Source organism: Oncorhynchus masou, chromosome 26 (assembly GCF_036934945.1).
Source record: "Oncorhynchus masou masou isolate Uvic2021 chromosome 26, UVic_Omas_1.1, whole genome shotgun sequence".
Taxonomy (NCBI): Eukaryota; Metazoa; Chordata; class Actinopteri; order Salmoniformes; family Salmonidae; genus Oncorhynchus; species Oncorhynchus masou.
The window spans coordinates 14,713,831-14,735,887 of record NC_088237.1 but is presented as its reverse complement, the minus strand read 5'-3'; the positions used below and the strand labels follow the sequence as shown (position 1 = coordinate 14,735,887).

The window sequence follows — 22,057 nt, the reverse complement described above, 5'->3', positions numbered from 1 at the left end:
ACTCGATACCATCTACTGTATCTTGCCTATGCTGCTCTGTACCATCACTCATTCATATATCTTTATGTACATATTCTTTATCCCCTTACACTTGTGTATAAGACAGTAGTTTTGGAATTTTTAGTTAGATTACTTGTTGGTTATTACTGCATTGTCGGAACTAAAAGCACAAGCATTTCGCTACACTCGCATTAACATCTGCTAACCATGTGTATGTGACAAATAAAATTTGATTTGATTTAAAAGATGCACACACACTCTCCCTCATTCAACCGTGCTGCTCTAAGCAGTGTGATCCCATACACTAGGCAGTGGAGTGGACCAGTGAATGAATAGGGGAGGTTAGGTTGTTGATAGTATCTCCCCATGTGTCATTGCTTCCCTGTATGTCATTCCAACACAGCCCTTTCAGGGGACATCCTTTCTGCATTCTCTCTCTCTCTGCATTCTCTCTCTGCATTCTCTCTCTCTCTCTCTCTCTCTGCATTCTCTCTCTCTCTCTCTCTCTCTCTCTCTCTCTCTGCATTCTCTCTCTCTCTCTTCATTCTCTGTCTCTGCACTCTCTCTCTCTCTGCATTCTCTCTCTCTCTCTCTCTCTCTCTGCATTCTCTCTCTCTCTCTGCATTCTCTCTCTCTGCATTCTCTCTCTCTCTCTGCATTCTTTCTCTCTCTCTCTGCATTCTCTCTCTCTCTCTGCATTCTTTCTCTCTCTCTCTGCATTCTCTCTCTCTGCATTCTCTCTCTGCATTCTTTTTCACTCTCTCTGCATTCTCTCTCTCTGCATTCTCTCTCTCTCTGCATTCTCTCTCTCTGCATTCTCTCTCTCTCTCTGCATTCTCTCTCTCTGCATTCTCTCTCTGCATTCTCTCTCTCTGCATTCTCCCTCTCTGCATTCTCCCTCTCTGCATTCTCTCCCTCTCTGCATTCTCTCCCTCTCTGCATTCTCTCTCTCTCTCTCTGCATTCTCTCTCTGCATCTCTCTCTCTGCATTCTCTCTCTCTCTGCATTCTCTCTGCATTCTCTCTACATTCTGTCTCTCTGCATTCTCCCTCTCTGCATTCTCCCTCTCTGCATTCTCTCCCTCTCTGCATTCTCTCCCTCTCTGCATTATCTCTCTCTCTCTGCATTATCTCTCTCTCTCTCTGCATTCTCTCTCTCTGCATTCTCTCTCTCTCTCTCTGCATTCTCTCTCTCTGCATTCTCTCTCTGCATTCTCTCTCTCTGCATTCTCCCTCTCTGCATTCTCCCTCTCTGCATTCTCCCTCTCTGCATTCTCTCCCTCTCTGCATTCTCTCCCTCTCTGCATTCTCTCTCTCTCTCTCTCTCTCTGCATTCTCTCTCTCTCTCTCTCTCTGCATTCTCTCTCTCTCTTGATTCTCTGTCTCTGCACTCTCTCCCTCTCTCTGCATTCTCTCTCTCTCTCTGCATTCTCTCTCTCTCTCTGCATTCTTTCTCTCTCTCTCTGCATTCTCTCTCTCTGCATTCTCTCTCTGCATTCTTTCTCTCTCTCTGCATTCTCTCTCTGCATTCTCTCTCTGCATTCTCTCTCTGCATTCTCTCTCTCTCTCTGCATTCTCTCTGCATTCTCTCTCTGCATTCTCTCTCTCTGCATTCTCCTCTCTGCATTCTCCCTCTCTGCATTCTCTCCCTCTCTGCATTCTCTCCCTCTCTGCATTATCTCCCTCTCTGCATTCTCTCTCCCTCTGCATTCTCTCTCCCTCTGCAATCTCTCCCTCTGCATTCCCTCCCTCTGCATTCTCTCCCTCTGCATTCTCTCCCTCTGCATTCTCTCCCTCTGCATTCTCTCTCTGCATTCTCTCTCTTTCTCTGCATTCTCTCTCATTGCATTCTTTCTCTGTCTCTCTGCATTCTCTCTCTGCATTCTCTCTGCATTCTTCTCTCTCTGCATTCTCTCTCTGCATTCTTTCTCTGCATTCTCTCTCTCTGCTCTCTCTCTGCATTCTCCCTCTCTGCATTCTCTCTCTCTCTGCATTCTCTCTCTCTGCATTCTCTCTCTGCATTCTCTCTCTGCATTCTCTCTCTGCATTCTCTCTCTCTGCATTCTCTCTCTCTGCATTCTCTCTCTCTGCATTCTCTCTCTCTGCATTCTCTCTCTGCATTCTCTCTCTCTGCATTCTCCCTCTCTGCATTCTCCCTCTCTGCATTCTCTCCCTCTCTGCATTCTCTCCCTCTCTGCATTATCTCTCTCTCTCTCTGCATTCTCTCTCTGCATTCTCTCTCTCTGCATTCTCTCTCTCTCTCTCTCTGCATTCTCTCTCTCTGCATTCTCTCTCTGCATTCTCTCTCTCTGCATTCTCCCTCTCTGCATTCTCTCTCTCTGCATTTCTCTCCTCTCTGCATTATCTCTCTCTCTCTCTCTCTGCATTCTCTCTCTGCATTCTCTCTCTGCATTCTTCTCTCTGCTCTCTCTGCATTCTCTCTCTCTGCATTCTCCCTCTCTGCATTCTCTCTCTCTGCATTCTCCCTCTCTGCATTCTCCCTCTCTGCATTCTCTCCCTCTCTGCATTATCTCCCTCTCTGCATTCTCTCTCTCTCTCTCTCTCTCTCTCTCTGCATTCTCTCTCTCTCTGATTCTCTGTCTCTGCACTCTCTCCCTCTCTGCATTCTCTCTCTCTCTGCATCTCTCTCTGCATTCTCTCTCTGCATTCTCTCTCTCTGCATTCTCTGCATTCTTTCTCCTCTCTGCATTCTCTCTCTCTGCATTTCTCTCTCTGCATTCTCTCTCTCTGCATTCTCTCTCTCTGCATCTGCTCTCCTCTGCATTCTCTCTCTGCATTCTCCCTCTCTGCATTCTCCCTCTCTGCATTCTCTCCTCTCTGCATTCTCTCCTCTCTGCATTATCTCCCTCTCTGCATTCTCTCTCTCTGCATTCTCTCTCCTCTGCAATCTCTCCCTCTGCATTCCCTCCCTCTGCATTCTCTCCCTCTGCATTCTCTCTCTCTGCATTCTCTCCCTCTGCATTCTCTCTCTGCATTCTCTCTCTTTCTCTGCATTCTCTCTCATTGCATTCTTTCTCTGTCTCTCTGCATTCTCTCTCTCTGCATTCTCTCTCTCTGCATTCTCTCTCTCTGCATTCTCTCTCTTTCTCTGCATTCTCTCTCTCTGCATTCTCTCTCTCTCTCTGCATTCGCTCTCTCTCTCTGCATTCACATCTCTCTCTGCATTGTCTCTCCCTCTCTGCATTGTCTCTCCCTCTCTGCATTGTCTCTCCCTCTCTGCATTGTCTCTCCCTCTCTGCGTTGCCTCTCCCCCTCTGCATTGTCTCTCCCTCTGCATTCTCTCCCTCTGCATTCTCTCCCTCTGCATTCTCTCCCTCTGCATTCTCTCCCTCTGCATTCTCTCCCTCTGCATTCTCTCCCTCTGCATTCTCTCTCCCTCTGCATTCGTTCTCTCTCCCTCTGCATTCTTTTTCTCTGCATTCTCTCTCTCTCTGCATTCTCTCTCTCTCTCTGCATTCTCTCTCTCTGCATTCTCTCCCCCTCTGCAATTGTCCCTCCCTCTGCATTCTCTCTCACCATGCATTCTGTCTCCCACTGCATTGTCTTTCCTTCTCTGCATTGTCTCCCCCTCTCTGCATTGTCTCTCCCTCTCTGCATTGTCTCTCCCTCTTTGCATTGTCTCTCCCTCTCTGCATTGTCTCTCCCTCTCTGCATTGTCTCTCCCTCTGCATTCTCTCCCTTTGCATTATCTCCCTCTGCATTATCTCCCTCTGCATTCTCTCTCTCTCTGCATTCTCTCTCCCTCTGCATTCTCTCTCCCTCTGCATTCTCTCTCCCTCTGCATTCTCTCTCTCTGCATTCTCTCTCCCTCTGCATTCTCTCCCTCTGCATTCTCTCTCCCTCTGCATTCTCTCTCCCTCTGCATTCTCTCTCCCTCTGCATTCTCCCTCTCTCTGCATTCTCTCTCTGCATTATTTCTCTCTCTCTGCATTCTTTCTCTCTCTCAGCATTCTTTCTCTCTCTCAGCATTATTTCTCTCTCTCTGCATTCTCTCTCTCTCTGCATTCTCTCTCTCTGCATTCTCTCTCTCTCTCTGCATCTTCTCTCTCTCTCTGCATTCTCTCTCTCTGTATTCTCTCTCTCTCTGCATTCTCTCTCTCTGCATTCTCTCTCTCTGCATTCTCTCTCTCTCTCAATTCTCTCTCTCTGCATTCAATTCAATTCAATTCAAGGGGCTTTATTGACATGGGAAACACATGTTAACATTGCCAAAGCAAGTGAGGTAGATAATATACAAAAGTGAAATAAACAATACAAATTAACAGTAAATATTACACATACAGATGTTTCAAAACAATAAAGACATTACAAATGTCATATTATATACTGTGGGGAGTATTTGATAACCTGCAAAATCAGCAGTGTTTTCTACTTACAAAGCATTTAGAGGTCTGTAACTTTTATCATAGGTACACTTCAACTGTGAGAGACGGAATCTAAAACAAAAATCCAGAAAATCACATTGTATGATGTTTAAGTAATTAATTTGCATTTTATTGCATGACATAAGTATTTGATACATCAGAAAAGCAGAACTTAATATTTGGTACAGAAACCTTTGTTTGCAATTACAGAGATCATACGTTTCCTGTAGTTCTTGAACAGGTTTATACACACTGCAGCAGGGATTTTGGCCCACTTCTCCATACAGACCTTCTCCAGATCCTTCAGGTTTTGGGGCTGTCGCTGGGGAATACGGACTTTCAGCTCCCTCCAAAGATTTTCTATTGGGTTCAGGTCTGGAGACTGGCTAGGCCACTCCAGGACCTTGAGATGCTTCTTACGGAGCCACTACTTAGTTGCCCTGGCTGTGTGTTTTGGGTCGTTGTCATGCTGGAAGACCCAGCCACAACCCATCTTCAATGCTCTTACTGAGGGACGAAGGTTGTTGGCCAGGATCTCGCGATACATGGCCCCTCCATTCTCCCCTCAATACGGTGCAGTCGTCCTGTCCCCTTTGCAGAAAAGCATCCCCAAATAATGATGTTTCCACCTCCATGCTTCACAGTTGGGATGGTGTTCTTGGGGTTGTATTCATCCTTCTTCTTCCTCAAAAAACAGCGTGGAGTTTAGACCAAAAAGCTCTATTTTTCTCTCATCAAACCACATGACCTTCTCCCATTCCTCCTCTGGATCATCCAGATGGTCATTGGCAAACTTCAGACGGGCCTGGACATGCACTGGCTTGAGCAGGGGGACCTGCGTGAGCTGCAGGATTTTAATCCATGACGGCGTAGTGTGTTACTAATGGTTTTCTTTGAGACTGTGGTCCCAGCTCTCTTCAGGTCATTGACCAGGTCCTGCCGTGTAGATTTGGGCTGATCTCTCACCTTCCTCATGATCATTGATGCCCCACGAGGTGAGATCTTGCATGGAGCCCCAGGCCAAGGGTGATTGACTGTCATCTTGAACTTCTTCCATTTTCTAATAATTGCGCCAACAGTTGTTGCCTTCTCACCAAGCTGCTTGCCTATTGTCCTGTAGCCCATCCCAGCCTTGTGCAGGTCTACAATTTTATCACTGATGTCCTTACACCCTCTCTGGTCTTGGCCATTGTGGAGAGGTTGGAGTCTGTTTGATTGAGTGTGTGGACAGGTGTCTTTTATACAGGTAACGAGTTCAAACAAGTGCAGTTAATACAGGTAATGAGTGGAGAACAGGAGGGCTTCTTAAAGAAAAACTAACAGGTCTGTGAGAGCCGGAATTCTTACTGGTTGGTAGGTGATCAAATACTTATGTCATGCCATAAAATGCTAATTAATTACTTAAAAATCATACAATGTGATTTTCTGGATTTTTGTTTTAGATTCCGTCTCTCACGGTTGAAGTGTACCTATGATAAAAAATTACAGACCTCTACATGCTTTGTAAGTAGGAAAACCTGCAAAATCGGCAGTGTATCAAATACTTGTTCTCCCCACTGTATATATACAGTGTTGTAACAATGTACAAATGGTTAAAGTACACAAGGGAAAATAAATAAGCATTCTCTCTCTCCCACCCTCTCTGCATTCTCTCTCTCTGCATTCTTTCTCTCTCTCTTTCTCTGCATTCTCTCTCTACTCTCTCTTCCTCTTGTCTGTCCTTTGCTCTCTATCCTCCACTCTCGGCATTCTCTCTCTCTCTAATCTAACCCTCCTCCTCCTCCTCCTCTTCTTCTTCTTCTTCTTTCTTTTCTCGCTGTCCGTCTGAACTCTGCTGTAGAAGAGCGCAATGTCTCAACTGCTTCTCTGTTACCATGGAGACGGCAGCAGGCGCCTGTACAACGTCTGTCACAATTTGTCAGGCGGTGATACAGCTGCTTTAACCTTGCAGACAAACTTCCGCCCTCCACCCTCCTCTCTATCATCTGTTTCTCTCCTCTCTCTCCTCCGCCCTGTCAATCTCTCCATCTCTTTTCCACTCATCTCCTCAGTCCTCTACTCTCTTGTCAACTCTTTCCTTTCCATTCTAAATGTCCTCTAGTTTCCTGTCACTCCTCTCTCTCTTCTCCTCTGTCTTTTCACTCTAATCTCTCTTCTCCTCCTCTCCTCTTTTCTTCCCTTTCCACCATCTCTCCTTTCCTCTCTCCTGCTCTCTCATCCCCGGGTATAGAGGAATACTCTGTGCTACAGCCCAGTGCTCCAGGTGACTATATTGGGTGGTCAGAAACATGGCATCCCTCCCAGATCAGACCCCTCTGGTTCTGGCCTCACATCCGTTAGTCCTTCCCAGTAGAATCCTTCAGAACTGGCCGACTGACATATGTCCCACTCCACACACACACACACACACACACCAGGCGTGCCAGGCCAACAGATGGCTAGGCAGTATACACACACGCCCACCCACACAGACAGACAGACAGACAGACAGACAGACAGACAGACAGACAGACAGACAGACAGACACAGATAATGGGATCCGACCATTCATTTCGAACAGTAAATAGAGCAAATAAACCAACCCTCTCACGAGCAAATAGAGCAAATAAACCAACCCTCTCTCATACTTGTTCCTCTCAGGCTTTCCCTGCCCTCCAAGTACTTGTTCCTCTCAGGCTTTCCCTGCCCTCCACGTACTTGTTCCTCTCAGGCTTTCTCTGCCCTCCACGTACTTGTTCCTCTCAGGCTTTCTCTGCCCTCCACGTACTTGTTCCTCTCAGGCTTTCCCTGCCCTCTCTCATACTTGTTCCTCTCAGGCTTTCTCTGCCCTCCACGTACTTGTTCCTCTCAGGCTTTCCCTGCCCTCCACGTATTTGTTCCTCTCAGGCTTTCTCTGCCCTCCACGTACTTGTTCCTCTCAGGCTTTCTCTGCCCTCCACGTACTTGTTCCTCTCAGGCTTTCCCTGCCCTCTCTCATACTTGTTCCTCTCAGGCTTTCTCTGCCCTCCACGTACTTGTTCCTCTCAGGCTTTCCCTGCCCTCTCTCATACTTGTTCCTCTCAGGCTTTCTCTGCCCTCTCTCATACTTGTTCCTCTCAGGCTTTATCTGCCCTCTCTCATACTTGTTCCTCTCAGGCTTTCTCTGCCCTCTCTCATACTTGTTCCTCTCAGGCTTTCCCTGCCCCTCTCATACTTGTTCCTCTCAGGCTTTCTCTGCCCTCTCTCATATTTGTTCCTCTCAGGCTTTCTCTGCCCTCCACATACTTGTTCCTCTCAGGCTTTCTCTGCCCTCTCTCATACTTGTTCCTCTCAGGCTTTCTCTGCCCTCTCTCATATTTGTTCCTCTCAGGCTTTCTCTGCCCTCTCTCATATTTGTTCCTCTCAGGCTTTCTCTGCCCTCCACATACTTGTTCCTCTCAGGCTTTCTCTGCCCTCCACGTACTTGTTCCTCTCAGGCTTTCCCTGCCCTCTCTCATACTTGTTCCTCTCAGGCTTTCTCTGCCCTCTCTCATACTTGTTCCTCTCAGGCTTTCTCTGCCCTCTCTCATACTTGTTCCTCTCAGGCTTTCTCTGCCCTCTCTCATACTTGTTCCTCTCAGGCTTTCCCTGCCCTCTCTCATACTTGTTCCTCTCAGGCTTTCTCTGCCCTCTCTCATATTTGTTCCTCTCAGGCTTTCTCTGCCCTCCACATACTTGTTCCTCTCAGGCTTTCTCTGCCCTCTCTCATACTTGTTCCTCTCAGGCTTTCTCTGCCCTCTCTCATATTTGTTCCTCTCAGGCTTTCTCTGCCCTCTCTCATATTTGTTCCTCTCAGGCTTTCTCTGCCCTCCACATACTTGTTTCTCTCAGGCTTTCTCTGCCCTCCACGTACTTGTTCCTCTCAGGCTTTCTCTGCCCTCTCTCATACTTGTTCCTCTCAGGCTTTCTCTGCCCTCCACGTACTTGTTCCTCTCAGGCTTTCTCTGCCCTCTCTCGTACTTGTTCCTCTCAGGCTTTCCCTGCCCTCTCTCATACTTGTTCCTCTCAGGCTTTCCCTGCCCTCTCTCATACTTGTTCCTCTCAGGCTTTCTCTGCCCTCTCTCATACTTGTTCCTCTCAGGCTTTCTCTGCCCTCTCTCATATTTGTTCCTCTCAGGCTTTCTCTGCCCTCTCTCGTATTTGTTCCTCTCAGGCTTTCCCTGCCCTCCACGTACTTGTTCCTCTCAGGCTTTCCCTGCCCTCCACGTACTTGTTCCTCTCAGGCTTTCCCTGCCCTCCACGTATTTGTTCCTCTCAGGCTTTCCCTGCCCTCCACGTACTTGTTCCTCTCAGGCTTTCCCTGCCCTCCACGTACTTGTTCCTCTCAGGCTTTCCCTGCCCTCTCTCGTACTTGTTCCTCTCAGGCTTTCCCTGCCCTCCACGTACTTGTTCCTCTCAGGCTTTCTCTGCCCTCCACGTACTTGTTCCTCTCAGGCTTTCCCTGCCCTCTCTCGTATTTGTTCCTCTCAGGCTTTCTCTGCCCTCTCTCATACTTGTTCCTCTCAGGCTTTCTCTGCCCTCCACATACTTGTTCCTCTCAGGCTTTCTCTGCCCTCTCTCATACTTGTTCCTCTCAGGCTTTCTCTGCCCTCTCTCGTATTTGTTCCTCTCAGGCTTTCCCTGCCCTCCACGTACTTGTTCCTCTCAGGCTTTCTCTGCCCTCCACGTACTTGTTCCTCTCAGGCTTTCCCTGCCCTCCACGTACTTGTTCCTCTCAGGCTTTCTCTGCCCTCTCTCATACTTGTTCCTCTCAGGCTTTCTCTGCCCTCCACATACTTGTTCCTCTCAGGCTTTCCCTGCCCTCCTCGTACTTGTTCCTCTCAGGCTTTCTCTGCCCTCTCTCATACTTGTTCCTCTCAGGCTTTCTCTGCCCTCCACGTACTTGTTCCTCTCAGGCTTTCTCTGCCCTCCACGTACTTGTTCCTCTCAGGCTTTCTCTGCCCTCCACATACTTGTTCCTCTCAGGCTTTCTCTGCCCTCTCTCATACTTGTTCCTCTCAGGCTTTCTCTGCCCTGCCTCGTATTTGTTCCTCTCAGGCTTTCCCTGCCCTCCACGTACTTGTTCCTCTCAGGCTTTCTCTGCCCTCCACGTACTTGTTCCTCTCAGGCTTTCCCTGCCCTCTCTCGTACTTGTTCCTCTCAGGCTTTCTCTGCCCTCCACAGACTTGTTCCTCTCAGGCTTTCCCTGCCCTCTCTCGTACTTGTTCCTCTCAGGCTTTCTGCTTGAGGTGGTTGTGGGTGATGATACAGACAGTTCTCTCTTGGGGAGGTCATAGGGCTTACAGAGGCAAGTCACACAGACGACATTGTGTGACACTATGGGACATCTCCCAGGGGCCTTTGTAGCATGTTGGGAGTGTGGCGGGAGAGAGGGAGAGAGCGAGAGCCAAAGAGACAGGCAGAGAGCGAGGAAGGGAGAAAGCCATTAGACTCATCATTTATCAATAACCTATCCGCACGCAAACCTCATCAGAACAGACCGAGCAAAGTGATGTCTGAGAGCGAGAGACAGGGGAGAGAGGGGGAAAGAGAGGAAAAGAGAAGATTGAAATAGGGAGAGAATGACAAAAAAAGCAGTGAAGAAAGAGACAGGTGTGAGAAAGATGGAATTTCTATTGATGCAAATCCTCCATCATGGTAGGACTCGCCTCTCATCAGAAGGTAAATGAATCCTCCATCATGGTAGGACTCGCCTCTCATCAGAAGGTAAATGAATCCTCCATCATGGTAGGACTCGCCTCTCATCAGAAGGTAAATGAATCCTCCATCATGGTAGGACTCGCTCTCATCAGAAGGTAAATGAATCCTCCATCATGGTAGGACTCGCCACTCATCAGAAGGTAAATGAATCCTCCATCATGGTAGGACTCGCCTCTCATCAGAAGGTAAATGAATCCTCCATCATGGTAGGACTCGCCTCTCATCAGAAGGTAAATGAATCCTCCATCATGGTAGGACTCGCCTCTCATCAGAAGGTAAATGAATCCTCCATCATGGTAGGACTCGCCTCTCATCAGAAGGTAAATGAATCCTCCATCATGGTAGGACTCGCCTCTCATCAGAAGGTAAATGACACTGTGCTGCACATTACTTTACATCTCTAATGGCTCTCCCACCTCTCCACTGCTGTCTCCTGGCCTGGTCTGCTCCACACACACTGGGCTCTCTTCACTGGCACAAACACACACACACAAATGCAGACTACCTCATTCTAGCCAATTACATCATTTTGCAGGAATTTGAATACAGCTGCAGCTTCCCCACTCCAAAACCTACACATGGAGTAGAATCTCTCTCTCTCTCTCTCTGTCTCTTTCTCTCAAAAAAAGCCATCAAATCGGTGATAACCTGTCTTAACAACCAATAACACTAACCAGCCTAATGAGTTTACCCCTGTCTGATTAGTGCACAGCAGAATACCACTGCTGTATTGTAGAGTATGAGTCAGCTTCTCCTACAGTAATCCTGCACCCACCCAGCAGGGGCTGGCCAATTAAATGTCCATCTCATTTCCTCACTCTTCCCTGCTAATGGAAAAGTTTTCATGCTCCCTCTTCTTCCGCTTCCTCTCTTTTACTCTCCCTCTCTTTCGTACTGCATCTTTCTATCCAGCTTCTCTTCACTTGCATTTGTCTTTCCTCATCTTTCCCTGGCACGCACACACACACACACACACACACACACACACAGACACACACACACACGCACGCACGCACACACACAGACACACACACAGACACACACGCACGCACGCACACACACACACACACACACACACACACACACACACACAGACACACACACGCACGCACGCACACACACAGACACACAGACAGACACACACACACACACACACACACACACACCTGACTCCTTTTCAATACACTTCCTGTTCCCATCACTCACACCTGATCACAGAACTCTGTTTGAGTGGGCTGTTCTGGATGACTGATGTTGAGGCCATGTTAAGGGTAAGGTGAATTGAGAAAAAGTACCTACAGGAGTATTTAGGGTGAATTGCCTTACTCAAGGGCACATACAGATTATTTTATTTTTTATCTAGTCAGTTTGGGGATTTGAACCAGCGACCGTTCAGTTACTGGCCCAACGCTAAGGCCACCTGCCGCCTCGTTTCACTTCATCCTCTACAAGAAGATCAGCGTATTGAGAAAAGTTACCTCCCAAACTACAGGAGGAGAACAAGATCTCTCACAATTCTTTCAGCTTGAAACAATTATTCCGACGCAAACTACGGGTAGGACAAGCAGGGTGAAGAGATCAATTTCACAAATGCCATTCGGTGTTGACAGCTGGCAGTAGCAGGCGAGACATCTCTCACTCTGTCTGAGTGGGGTGGGGTGGGACCAAAGACTCAAGGTCTACTCAATAACGAAGAACGATGCAGTGCACACACTTCTCACACATAACAAGTCTCCTTCTCTAAACACTGCCTGTCACCACGGCAACGCAGAAAAAGTGTGTACTGTATGTTCATGGCATGGGTCGGGCAAATAGCGTGTGCGAGTTTGGTCATCTCCTCTAACAAGAGCGTGGTGTGATTGGAAGGCGAGAGTTTTCATAGCACAGTGTCTATGTTTAGAAACCTGTGAGTATCAATGTGTGAAAGGAAGCCCAGTTCAGAAACCTGTGAGTATCAATGTGTGAAAGCTCAGTTCAGAAACCCCTTGCCGCCAACGTAGACTTCCAAGCACTAGAATCAATACGCTGAGTGGACAAAACATTGGGAACATTATACTCTTTCCACATAGACCGACCAGGTGAATCCAGGTGAAATCTAGGATCCCTTATTGATGTCACCTGTTAAATCCACTTCCATCAGTGTAGATGAAGGGGAAGAGACAGGTTAAAGAAGGATTTTTAAGCCTTGAGACAATTGAAACATGGATTGTGTATGTGAGTCATTCAGCCTTTGAACGGGGTATGGTAGTAGGTGCCAGGCACACCGGTTTGAGTGTGTCAAGATCTGCAACACTGCTGGGTTTTTCACGCTCAACAGTTTCCCTTGTGTTTTAAGAATGGTCCACCACCCAAAGGACATCCAGTCAACTTGACACAACTGTGGGAAGCATTGGAGTCAACATGGGCCAGCATCCCTGTGGAACCCTTTAAACACCTTGTAGAGTCCATCCCCCGACAAAACTGAGGCTGTTCTGAGTGGCTGTTCTGAAGGCACCTAATCTCCATGCCCATCTCACCTGTAGCGACATGACACAGTGCAGACAGAGGGCGACCATGACCACTCCCAGCAGCAGGGCGGCGACGTTGCGCATGTCCCACAGTGACTCCACCAGGGGTATGCTGCCCACCTGCCAGTCATAACACAGCACCGCGGGAGACAGCAGCAGCCACGCGTTGAACGCCAACAGGTAGCAGTATGTCAGGAACCTAGAGGGAGAAGACAAGAGAAGAGGAAAGAACAGAGGCAAATTGAAAGCGAGAGAGGGTTCAAATGGTAACTATTGGTCACATTCATGCATTACATTTACAGGAAGTTTAATCACACTGTATTCAATCACACTATGTTGTTGACTGCAAACCGCCATGAAAGAACATCCTATTCCTGTTCTGTTGGTCATCATGTCCTCGGTGAGTTGAGATATGGGGCTGTGTCCCAAATGGAACCCTATTCCCTCTGGCGCACTACTGTTGGTCAGAGCTCTATGGGCCCTGGTCAAAAAGTAGTGCACTAAAAAGGCCATATGGTGCCATTTGGGACGCAGGGGTCCGAGCAGCTGTGCTATTGATTCTGTCACACTGGGGGAGCTACCTGAGACCATTACATGGCCAAGGACAGAAAGAGAGGAAAGAGAGGTCTGCTTGACTGAGCAGGAGAGAGAGATCAGAGGGAGCAAAGGGAAAGTGAAAGGATTGGTGGCTGAGAGAAGAAAACGAGTAATGAAAGAAAACAGAGAGAGGGGAGCGTGAAGCGATGGAGGACACACACACACATAGCCACACACACACTATTAAATCACTAAATGAGTCTCCATTACAGTCAATGGCTGCCCCTTATCATTTAGAACAGATAAGCTGGCTCCTCTATGGAAATGGAAAGGCTTCAGCTCCAGTCTGAGTGGGTGGCCGTTCCTCTACTCAAGGACGAACTGGAACAACAAACACAGCGCTGTAAGGAACGGTTCTGTATGAACTGCTCTGTAGCTGAAGCTATGACTGGAGATGAGTTCGTGAGTCCGGTATTTGGGATGGTGAACTGTAAGACAAAACTCTTCAAATGGGCACACAGTCGATGTGACTTGAAGTGAAATGAAACTTTGATTTGACAAGACTGCAAACGGAAAAAGGCATATTTGTGTTGCTTCAGTGCATTGAAGAAAATGAATCCTAACACCCACACAAACGCTTATGTGCAGAAACACACACACACACTCACGCACGCATACAGCAGGGCGATGCTAGAAGTCAATTGCACGTGCGTTTATCTGCATCCAAATGGCACCCAGCCCTATCTCTGGTCAGAAGTGCATGAGAACATGAGAACACTGTGACACCCTATCAGCATCCTCCTCCCACTCAGAAGAGCAGCAGCTTCAGAGATCTGCATAGATTACACATTGATTCTCTCTCTGCAGCAAAACAGGCTTTCCCATAGAATAGAATAGATAGGGAAAGTCAATTCTCCACTGATTTGGACAGGCGGGTTCAGATCGCCTGTTGATTTGAGAGGGGACGCAGAGTGAATATGAACTGCTGGTGTATCATCGATTTATGGAGGAACATCTAACGCCGGGGGACGGCATGAAGTGATCTATTGACAGATTCACCTAACCTAGTGCTATAGTAGATTGAGGGGGAAAATCCCTATTAAATAGGAGGCCAGACATGTGCAATGGATGTACAGAATTAAAACATTCTCTTTCTGTTTTTGCCACCCAGTCAGGCTGGCTATTGGAGAGGAAGACATACAGATAGGCATAGACAGAGAGACAGGCACAAGCATGAACAAATATGAGTGGACACACGCGCACACACACGCGCGCACTCCTCCAGACTTGGCGACTGACAGAGCCAGAGAGTTAAACATGGAGGAGAGTATGCTCACCAACTGCCATGATCAGACTGGAACGGGACATAGATTCAATTCCCCCACCGCCCACAACCCCCCTGTCTCCCCACTAAGCACAACATGCACAGCCTTTCCTAACAGAGAGGAGAAGACAGGGCAGGGAGAAGTGATGGAGGGGGAAAGGGAGAGAGGAAAGTGATGCATGGATGAGAAAAAGAGAAAGAAAACGAGAGGGAGTGAAAAAGAGAAAGCACTCCAGAAAGAGAGAGAGACAGGCAGAAGAGTTAGAGAGAGAAAATGACAGAGAGAGAGAGGGAGTGAAAGAGAGAGAGACAGGCAGAAGAGTTAGAGAGAGACAGGCAGAAGAGTTAGAGAGAGAAAATGACAGAGAGAGAGAGAGAGGGAGTGAAAGAGAGAGAGAGAGAAAATGACAGAGAGAGAGAGAGAGGGGGAGTGAAAGAGAGAGAGAAAGGCAGAAGAGTTAGAGAGAGAAAATGACAGAGAGAGAGAGGGAGTGAAAGAGAGCGAGACAGGCAGAAGAGTTAGAGAGAGAAAATGACAGAGAGAGAGAGAGGGAGTGAAAGAGAGAGAGACAGGCAGAAGAGTTAGAGAGAGAAAATGACAGAGAGAGAGAGAGAGAGAGAGAGAGAGAGGGAGTGAAAGAGAGAGAGACAGGCAGAAGAGTTAGAGAGAGAAAATGACAGAGAGAGAAAGGGAGTGAAAGAGAGAGAGACAGGCAGAATAGTTAGATAGAGAAAATGACAGAGAGAGAGAGAGAGGGAGTGAAAAGAGAGAGACAGGCAGAAGAGTTAGAGAGAGAAAATGACAGAGAGAGAGAGAGAGGGAGTGAAAGAGAGAGAGACAGGCAGAAGTGTTAGAGAGAGAAAATGACAGAGAGAGAGAGAGGGAGTGAAAGAGAGAGAGACGGACAGAAGAGTTAGAGAGAGAAAATGACAGAGAGAGAGAGAGAGAGAGGGAGTGAAAGAGAGAGACAGGCAGAAGAGTTAGAGAGAGAAAATGACAGAGAGAGAGAGGGAGGGAAAGAGAGAGAGACAGGCAGAAGAGTTAGAAAGAGAAAATGGCAGAGAAAGAGAGAGGGAGTGAAAGAGAGAGAGAGAGGCAGAAGAGTTAGAGAGAGAAAATGACAGAGAGAGAGAGAGAGGGAGTGAAAGAGAGAGAGACATGCAGAAGAGTTAGAGAGAGAAAATGACAGAGAGAGAGAGAGGGAGTGAAAGAGAGAGAGACATGCAGAAGAGTTAGAGAGAGAAAATGACAGAGAGAGAGAGAGGGAGTGAAAGAGAGAGAGACAGGCAGAAGAGTTAGAGAGAGAAAATGACAGAGAGAGAGAGAGAGGGAGTGAAAGAGAGAGAGACAGGCAGAAGAGTTAGAGAGAGTAAATGACAGAGAGAGAGAGAGGGAGTGAAAGAGAGAGGGGGCGTAATCAAGAAGAAGAGAGAGAGAGAGAGAGAAACAGCCATCAAAAGAGAAAGACGTTGAGACAGAGAGAAAGAATAATGGAGAAAATGAATAGCAGTTGCTGACAGGTAGGTGATGGGAGGTTAGAGGACTGTAGCTGTGTCTCCTCTGTCTCCTGTGTTCCAGCATGTTCTCCCTGATCAAGAGTCCTGAATTCAGGTGTCAAACCAACCAGCTAAACAGCCTTAAAGCCTCACATAGTCATGATGTGAGGAGAGCACTCCACACCACTCAGCTCAGAGGACACTGACACACCAGATACATTGAAATACACACACACACACGCTCACGGGCAAACACACACACACACACACACACAGGTAAATACATGCAAACACACACACACAGAAAAAAGGCAATCACAGACAATGGCACTTGACGTTTAATGGATTAGAATGTGTTGCAGTATGACACTCAAGTTTCTCAAAATCCTTCAGTATTGAATTTGATGCACACACTCAACTAGACAATCATACACACACACACACACACACACACACACACACACACACACACACACACACACACACACACACACACACACACACACACACACACACACACACACAACACACAAACACACAAACACACCTAACCTTTATGAGAAACGAGAGAGGAATAGCAAATGCTAAATCAACAGAAATGGCACTGGTCTGCAACATGGTCAGTTGAAGATAAAAAACTCCAAAGCATGCCCACACACACGCACACACACACGCACACTCGCACACACACGCACACACGCACACACACACACGCGCACACACTCACACGGTGCCATTAACCAGGCTGGGCTAGACTGTTGCATATCATTCATATAGTAAACAGCTACTTCTCCAGTCACCAGCAGTTGATCAATCAGTAATATAAACGCTGTAACTGTAGCAGTCCGCTTGTTTATTCAAATAAATCACTTAAGCACCTACACACACACACACACACACACTAGATTAATGACAGAAGTGAGGCTGCAACGATGAATTATAAATGGCTTGTCAGAGAACTGCTGACATGATGGATAATCACTACTGCATCACTACAGATGGAGAGGGAATGAGTAAACACAGACACCACACACCAAGGACAATACACACTCTTCACGCACACACACACACACACACACACACACACACACACACACACACACACACACACACACACACACACACACACACACACACACATCCATAACTGACTGATTGTCAGTATCAAAAGGACAACACACTCTTCAAGGTTAGTCTCAATCGTCAGTATGCACTATGAGACACATCTCTTCATTAAAACATAACGGAGAACACTGACTGATGGATAGATAGACAGCAAATAGATAGCTGGCTGGATGGAATGGCTTTTAACAGACTGACATTCTCCTTTCTCAATGACAAGAGCATCCTTGAGACAGTGCCAGGAAGGAAGAAGGGAAGGAGGGAAAGAAAGACTGGGTGTAGGGTATGAAGAGATTTAGGAAGTACATTTCCCAGGTGGCCTTGCAAGAGCTAATAACAGATTATCTGTTGCCCGACGACAGCTACAGTGTCTGCCACTGCAGATAGGGACCAGAGCGCTACTGCTCAAACACTCTTGAGGCCTACAACAATGGAGTAGGCCCTGAAGCCTGGGGAGGCTAACCCAGGGAGGGAGGCTGATGTTTGGGTCTATTTGTGGGTCCATTTATGTTCATACTCTTTGATACAACTTTTAATATGGTGGTTACATGTAGCAGGAAATGTGACTGAATATGACTGAGTTCAATACAGTATTTTAGCATTGAAATTGATTTAACACTTTTTATTTATTTTTATTTTATTTTACCTTTATTTAACCAGGTAGGCAAGTTGAGAACAAGTTCTAATTTGCAACTGCGACCTGGCCAAGATAAAGCAAAGCAGTGTGACACTGACAACAACACAGAGTTACACATGGAGTAAACAATAAACAAGCCAATAACCCAATAAACAAGTCAATGACACAGTAGAAAAAAAGAAAGTCTATATACAGTGTGAGCAAAAGGCAAGAGGAAGTAGGCAATAAATAGGCCATAAGAGCGAATAATTACAATTTAGCAGATTAACACTGGAGTGATAAATGAGCAGATGATGATGTGCAAGTAGAAATACTGGTGTGCAAAAGAGCAGAAAAGTAAATAAAATAAAAACAGTATGGGGATGAGGTAGGTAGATTGGGTGGGCTATTTACAGATGGACTATGTACAGCTGCAGCGATCGGTAAGCTGCTCAGATAGTTGATGTTTAAAGTTGGTGAGGGAAATGAAAGTCCAACTTCAGCGATTTTTGCAATTCGTTCCAGTCACTGGCAGCAGAGAACTGGAAAGAAAGGCGGCCAAATGAGGTGTTGGCTTTAGGGATGATCAGTGAGATACACCTGCTGGAACGTGTGCAACAGGTGGGTGTTGTTATCGTGACCAGTGAACTGAGATAAGGCGGAGCTTTCCCTAACATACACTTATAGATGACCTGGAGCCAGTGGGTCTGGCAATGAATATGTATCGAGGGCCAGCCGACTAGAGCATACAGGTCGCAGTGGTGGGTGTTATAAGGGGCTTTGTTAACAAACCGGATGGCACTGTGATAGACTGCATCCATTTTGCTGAGTAGAGTGTTGGAAGCTATTTTGTAGATGACTGAGTGAAAGAGGCTTTGTTGCGAAATAGAAAGCCGATTCTAGATTTGATTTTGGATTGGAGATGTTTAATATGAGTCTGGAAGGAGAGTTTACAGTCTAGCCAGACACCAAGGTATTTATAGTTGTCCACATATTCTAGGTCGGAACCATCCAGGGTGGTGATGCTAGTCGTGCGGGCAGGTGCGGGCAGTGCACGGTTGAAGAGCATGCATTTGGTTTTACTAGCGTTTAAGAGAAGTTGGAGGCCACGGAAGGAGTGTTGTATGGCATTGAAGCTCGTTTGGAGGTTAGTTAGCACAGTGTCCAAGGAAATGCCAGAAGTATACAGAATGGTGTCGTCTGCGTAGAGGTGAATCAGGAATCACCCGCAGCAAGAGCAACATCATTGATATATACAGAGAAAAGAGTCCCGAGAATTGAACCCTGTGGCACCCCCATAGAGACTGCCAGAGGTCTGGACAACATGCCCTCCGATTTGACACACTGAACTCTGTCTGCAAAGTAGTTGGTGAACCGGGCGAGGCAGTCATTAGAAAAACCAAGGTTATTGAGTCTGCCGATAAGAATACGGTGATTGACAGTCGAAAGCCTTGGCCAGGTCAATGAAGACGGCTTGACAGTACTGTCTTTTATCTATGGCGGTTATGATATCGTTTAGTACCTTGAGCGTGGCTGAGGTGCACCCGTGACCGGCTCGGAAACCGGATTGCACAGCGGAGAAGGTACGGTGGGATTAGAAATGATCAGTGATCTGTTTATTAACTTGGCTTTCGAAGACTTTAGATGGGCAGGGCAGGATGGATATAGGTCTGTAACAGTTTGGGTCTAGGGTGTCACCCCCTTTGAAGAGGGGGATGACCGCGGCAGCTTTCCAATCTTTAGGGATCTCGGAAGATACGAAAGAGAGGTTGAACAGACTGGTAATAGGGGTTGCAACAATGTCGGTGGATAGTTTTAGAAAGAGAGGGTCCAGATTGTCTAGCCCAGCTGATTTGTACGGGTCCAGGTTTTGCAGCTCTTTCAGCACATCTGCTGTCAGGATATGGGTGAAGGAGAAGCTGGAGAGGCTTGGACGAGTAGCTGCGGGGGGGGGGAGTAGCCAGGAGGAAGGCATGGCCAGCCGCTGAGAAATGCTTATTGAAATTTTCGATTATCATGGATTTATCAGTGGTGACCGTGTTAGCTAGCCTCAGTGCAGTGGGCAGCTGGGAGGAGGTGCTCTTGTTCTCCATGGACTTTACAGTGTCCAAAAACTTTTTGGAGTTAGAGCTAAAGGATGAGAATTTCTGCTTGAAAAAGCTAGCCTTTGCTTTCCTGACTGACTGGGTGTATTGGTTCCTGACTTCCCTGAGCAGTTGCATACGGTGGGGACTATTCGATGCTATTGCAGTCTGCCACAGGATATTTTTGTGCTGGTCAAGGGCAGTCTGGTCTGGAGTGAACCAAGGGCTAAATCAGCAGAAACTGATAAAAGAAAGACATGTCTGTGATAGGACTAGGAATAACCTGGTGAGCAGGTGAGGAGAGAAGGAGGCTGGGTTGTCCTGCTCAGAGAAGAGAGGCATGGAGCCACCCATCAGCCACAGCCTGAAGGACATGATGACCGCCACCTACAGGAGGGAGGAGTGAACAGCAGGACATTACCATGCAACCGGCGCTTTAACATTCAACATATACAATGTTAACTGGACCGAACATAACATCAAACTTGTGCTTTAACCTACACATCCTTCAACATGATTACTGTACCAAACAGATGTGTACTGAGATAACTACATAGTCTTAGTTGTAATGGTTGTGGTTGATACTCACATAGAGAGAGACGGCACAGGCTCGTTTGAGGAAGGGGACGGAGATTCTGAGAAGATCCTTCATCTTGGAGCCGGAGAGGTGCCTGGAACGCAACAACACAGAGAGATGAAAGGTCAGAGAATGGACCTATAGTATTTGAGTCCGAGGACAGACACATGGACTTGAATCCTCCCTCAGGGTTAATGGCATGTTTAGTCTCATCGGTTCCCTTGTTCACCATTCCACCTGTACACTCACTAATACCATTGAGACTCCATAATGGGGGATAGAGGAGGATGAGAGGAGAGGAACGGAAAGCAGGGAGGTGGAGATAAGAGAGGGGAAGAGTATGAAGTGTCTTATATAGCAGAGGTGCACAGACAGAGAACAGGGGAGAGCAAGACAAGAGGAGAGAAAGAAGAGGAGATATCGGCAGAGCCAGATAAAAGACAGTAGTGAGAATATCTGCCAGAGCAAGTCCATGAGGTACGAGAGAGAGAGAGTCTGGAACTCTGGTGTCTGTCTAATGCTGCAGAGACATTAGAACGAGAGGAGGAGAGTTTAAAAGAACAAACCAACTGTAAACGAGTGTCATTACCTCGTCACGGTGTGTGTGCAAGCCTGTGCTATGTTGTGAGGTGCATTCTAAACATCCCACAGTCACTGAGGCAGCGAGCAAGCGAGAGCGAGAGAGAGAGCGAGAGAGAGAGAGAGAGAGAGAGAGAGAGACAGAAAAAAGAGAGAGAGCAGGGAAAGTGGGGAGAGAAAGGGGGCAAGAGATTCTGAGAGTCGGACGCTCACACCGACAGAATTCCCGAGCACGGAATGTAAAGAGACATGTCGACCTTGAGAAACATTACGGATTTGAGCTGCGCTGAAGACAGATTTCACGCTGTGTAGAGGAATGAGATGTAACAAACAAACACACACACACACACACACAGAGACAGGTATTGTTGCATTCTCAGACCTGGGCCTCTCACACTCCCCGAAGGCCTGATGGGCGAGACGTCGCTACGCATCCACACAACAGGATGTTAATGTGTCATGACAACTGTGACCGTGGTTTCAGGGAGGAATGAATGAAGAAGCAGAGGGAGGGGGTTCATTTGGGCGTGGAGGGGAGAGACATTGAGATGTGGTTGATTGTTCAAGAGTAGAGTTGGATCTAGGAGTCACCGTCCTATAGTGATGCAGTGTGTGTGTGTGTGTATTGCCTGACTTAGACATTATACACCAGGTATCAGTTACACACCATGGAAACGTAGACAGACAACACACACACGTCTGTGTTGTTTGCAGCAAAGGGAGAGAGCGCAACCTGCACATGCGCTGTGTGTGTGTGTGTGTGTGTGTGTGTGTGTGTGTGTGTGTGTGTGTGTGTGTGTGTGTGTGTGTGTGTGTGTGTGTGTGTGTGTGTGTGTGTGTGTGTGTGTGTGTGTGTGTGTGTGTGTGTGTGTGTGTGTGTGTGTATAAGAGAGTGCAAGCATGCAGCATTCATGGTTGATGAAGTGTGTGTGTTGGATTGGCTGGCACACTCCTTCTCAGGGCCGACAGGGCAAAGCGGTCTCCAGCGTCTGCCTCACACCTCTGGTCACACCTCAGGTCACACCTCAGGTCTCCTCTGGGTCAAATGGGCCGTAGGGACTTCTGTTCCTGTGGTGTGATGGGTGATGTAATGTGAAGGGCTGCTCACACAG

The 22,057-nt window shown here is 47.4% G+C and overlaps 1 protein-coding gene across 2 annotated transcripts in view; it reads right to left on the bottom strand.

The window, feature by feature from the left end:
• LOC135514863 (protein O-mannosyl-transferase TMTC1-like) overlaps positions 1 to 22,057 on the bottom strand; it is a 108,067-nt gene that overhangs the window by 46,978 nt on the left and 39,032 nt on the right. Inside the window, exons 5-7 of one of the 2 annotated variants that reach the window (XM_064938525.1) lie at positions 20,379 to 20,460; positions 20,073 to 20,176; positions 12,619 to 12,808 (exon numbers count right to left, since the gene is read on the bottom strand). In XM_064938525.1, the coding sequence (XP_064794597.1) occupies positions 12,619 to 12,808; positions 20,073 to 20,176; positions 20,379 to 20,460 (376 nt within the window). The remainder of the gene's footprint in view (positions 1 to 12,618; positions 12,809 to 20,072; positions 20,177 to 20,378; positions 20,461 to 22,057) is intronic. The other variant, XM_064938526.1, reaches the window with a different exon arrangement.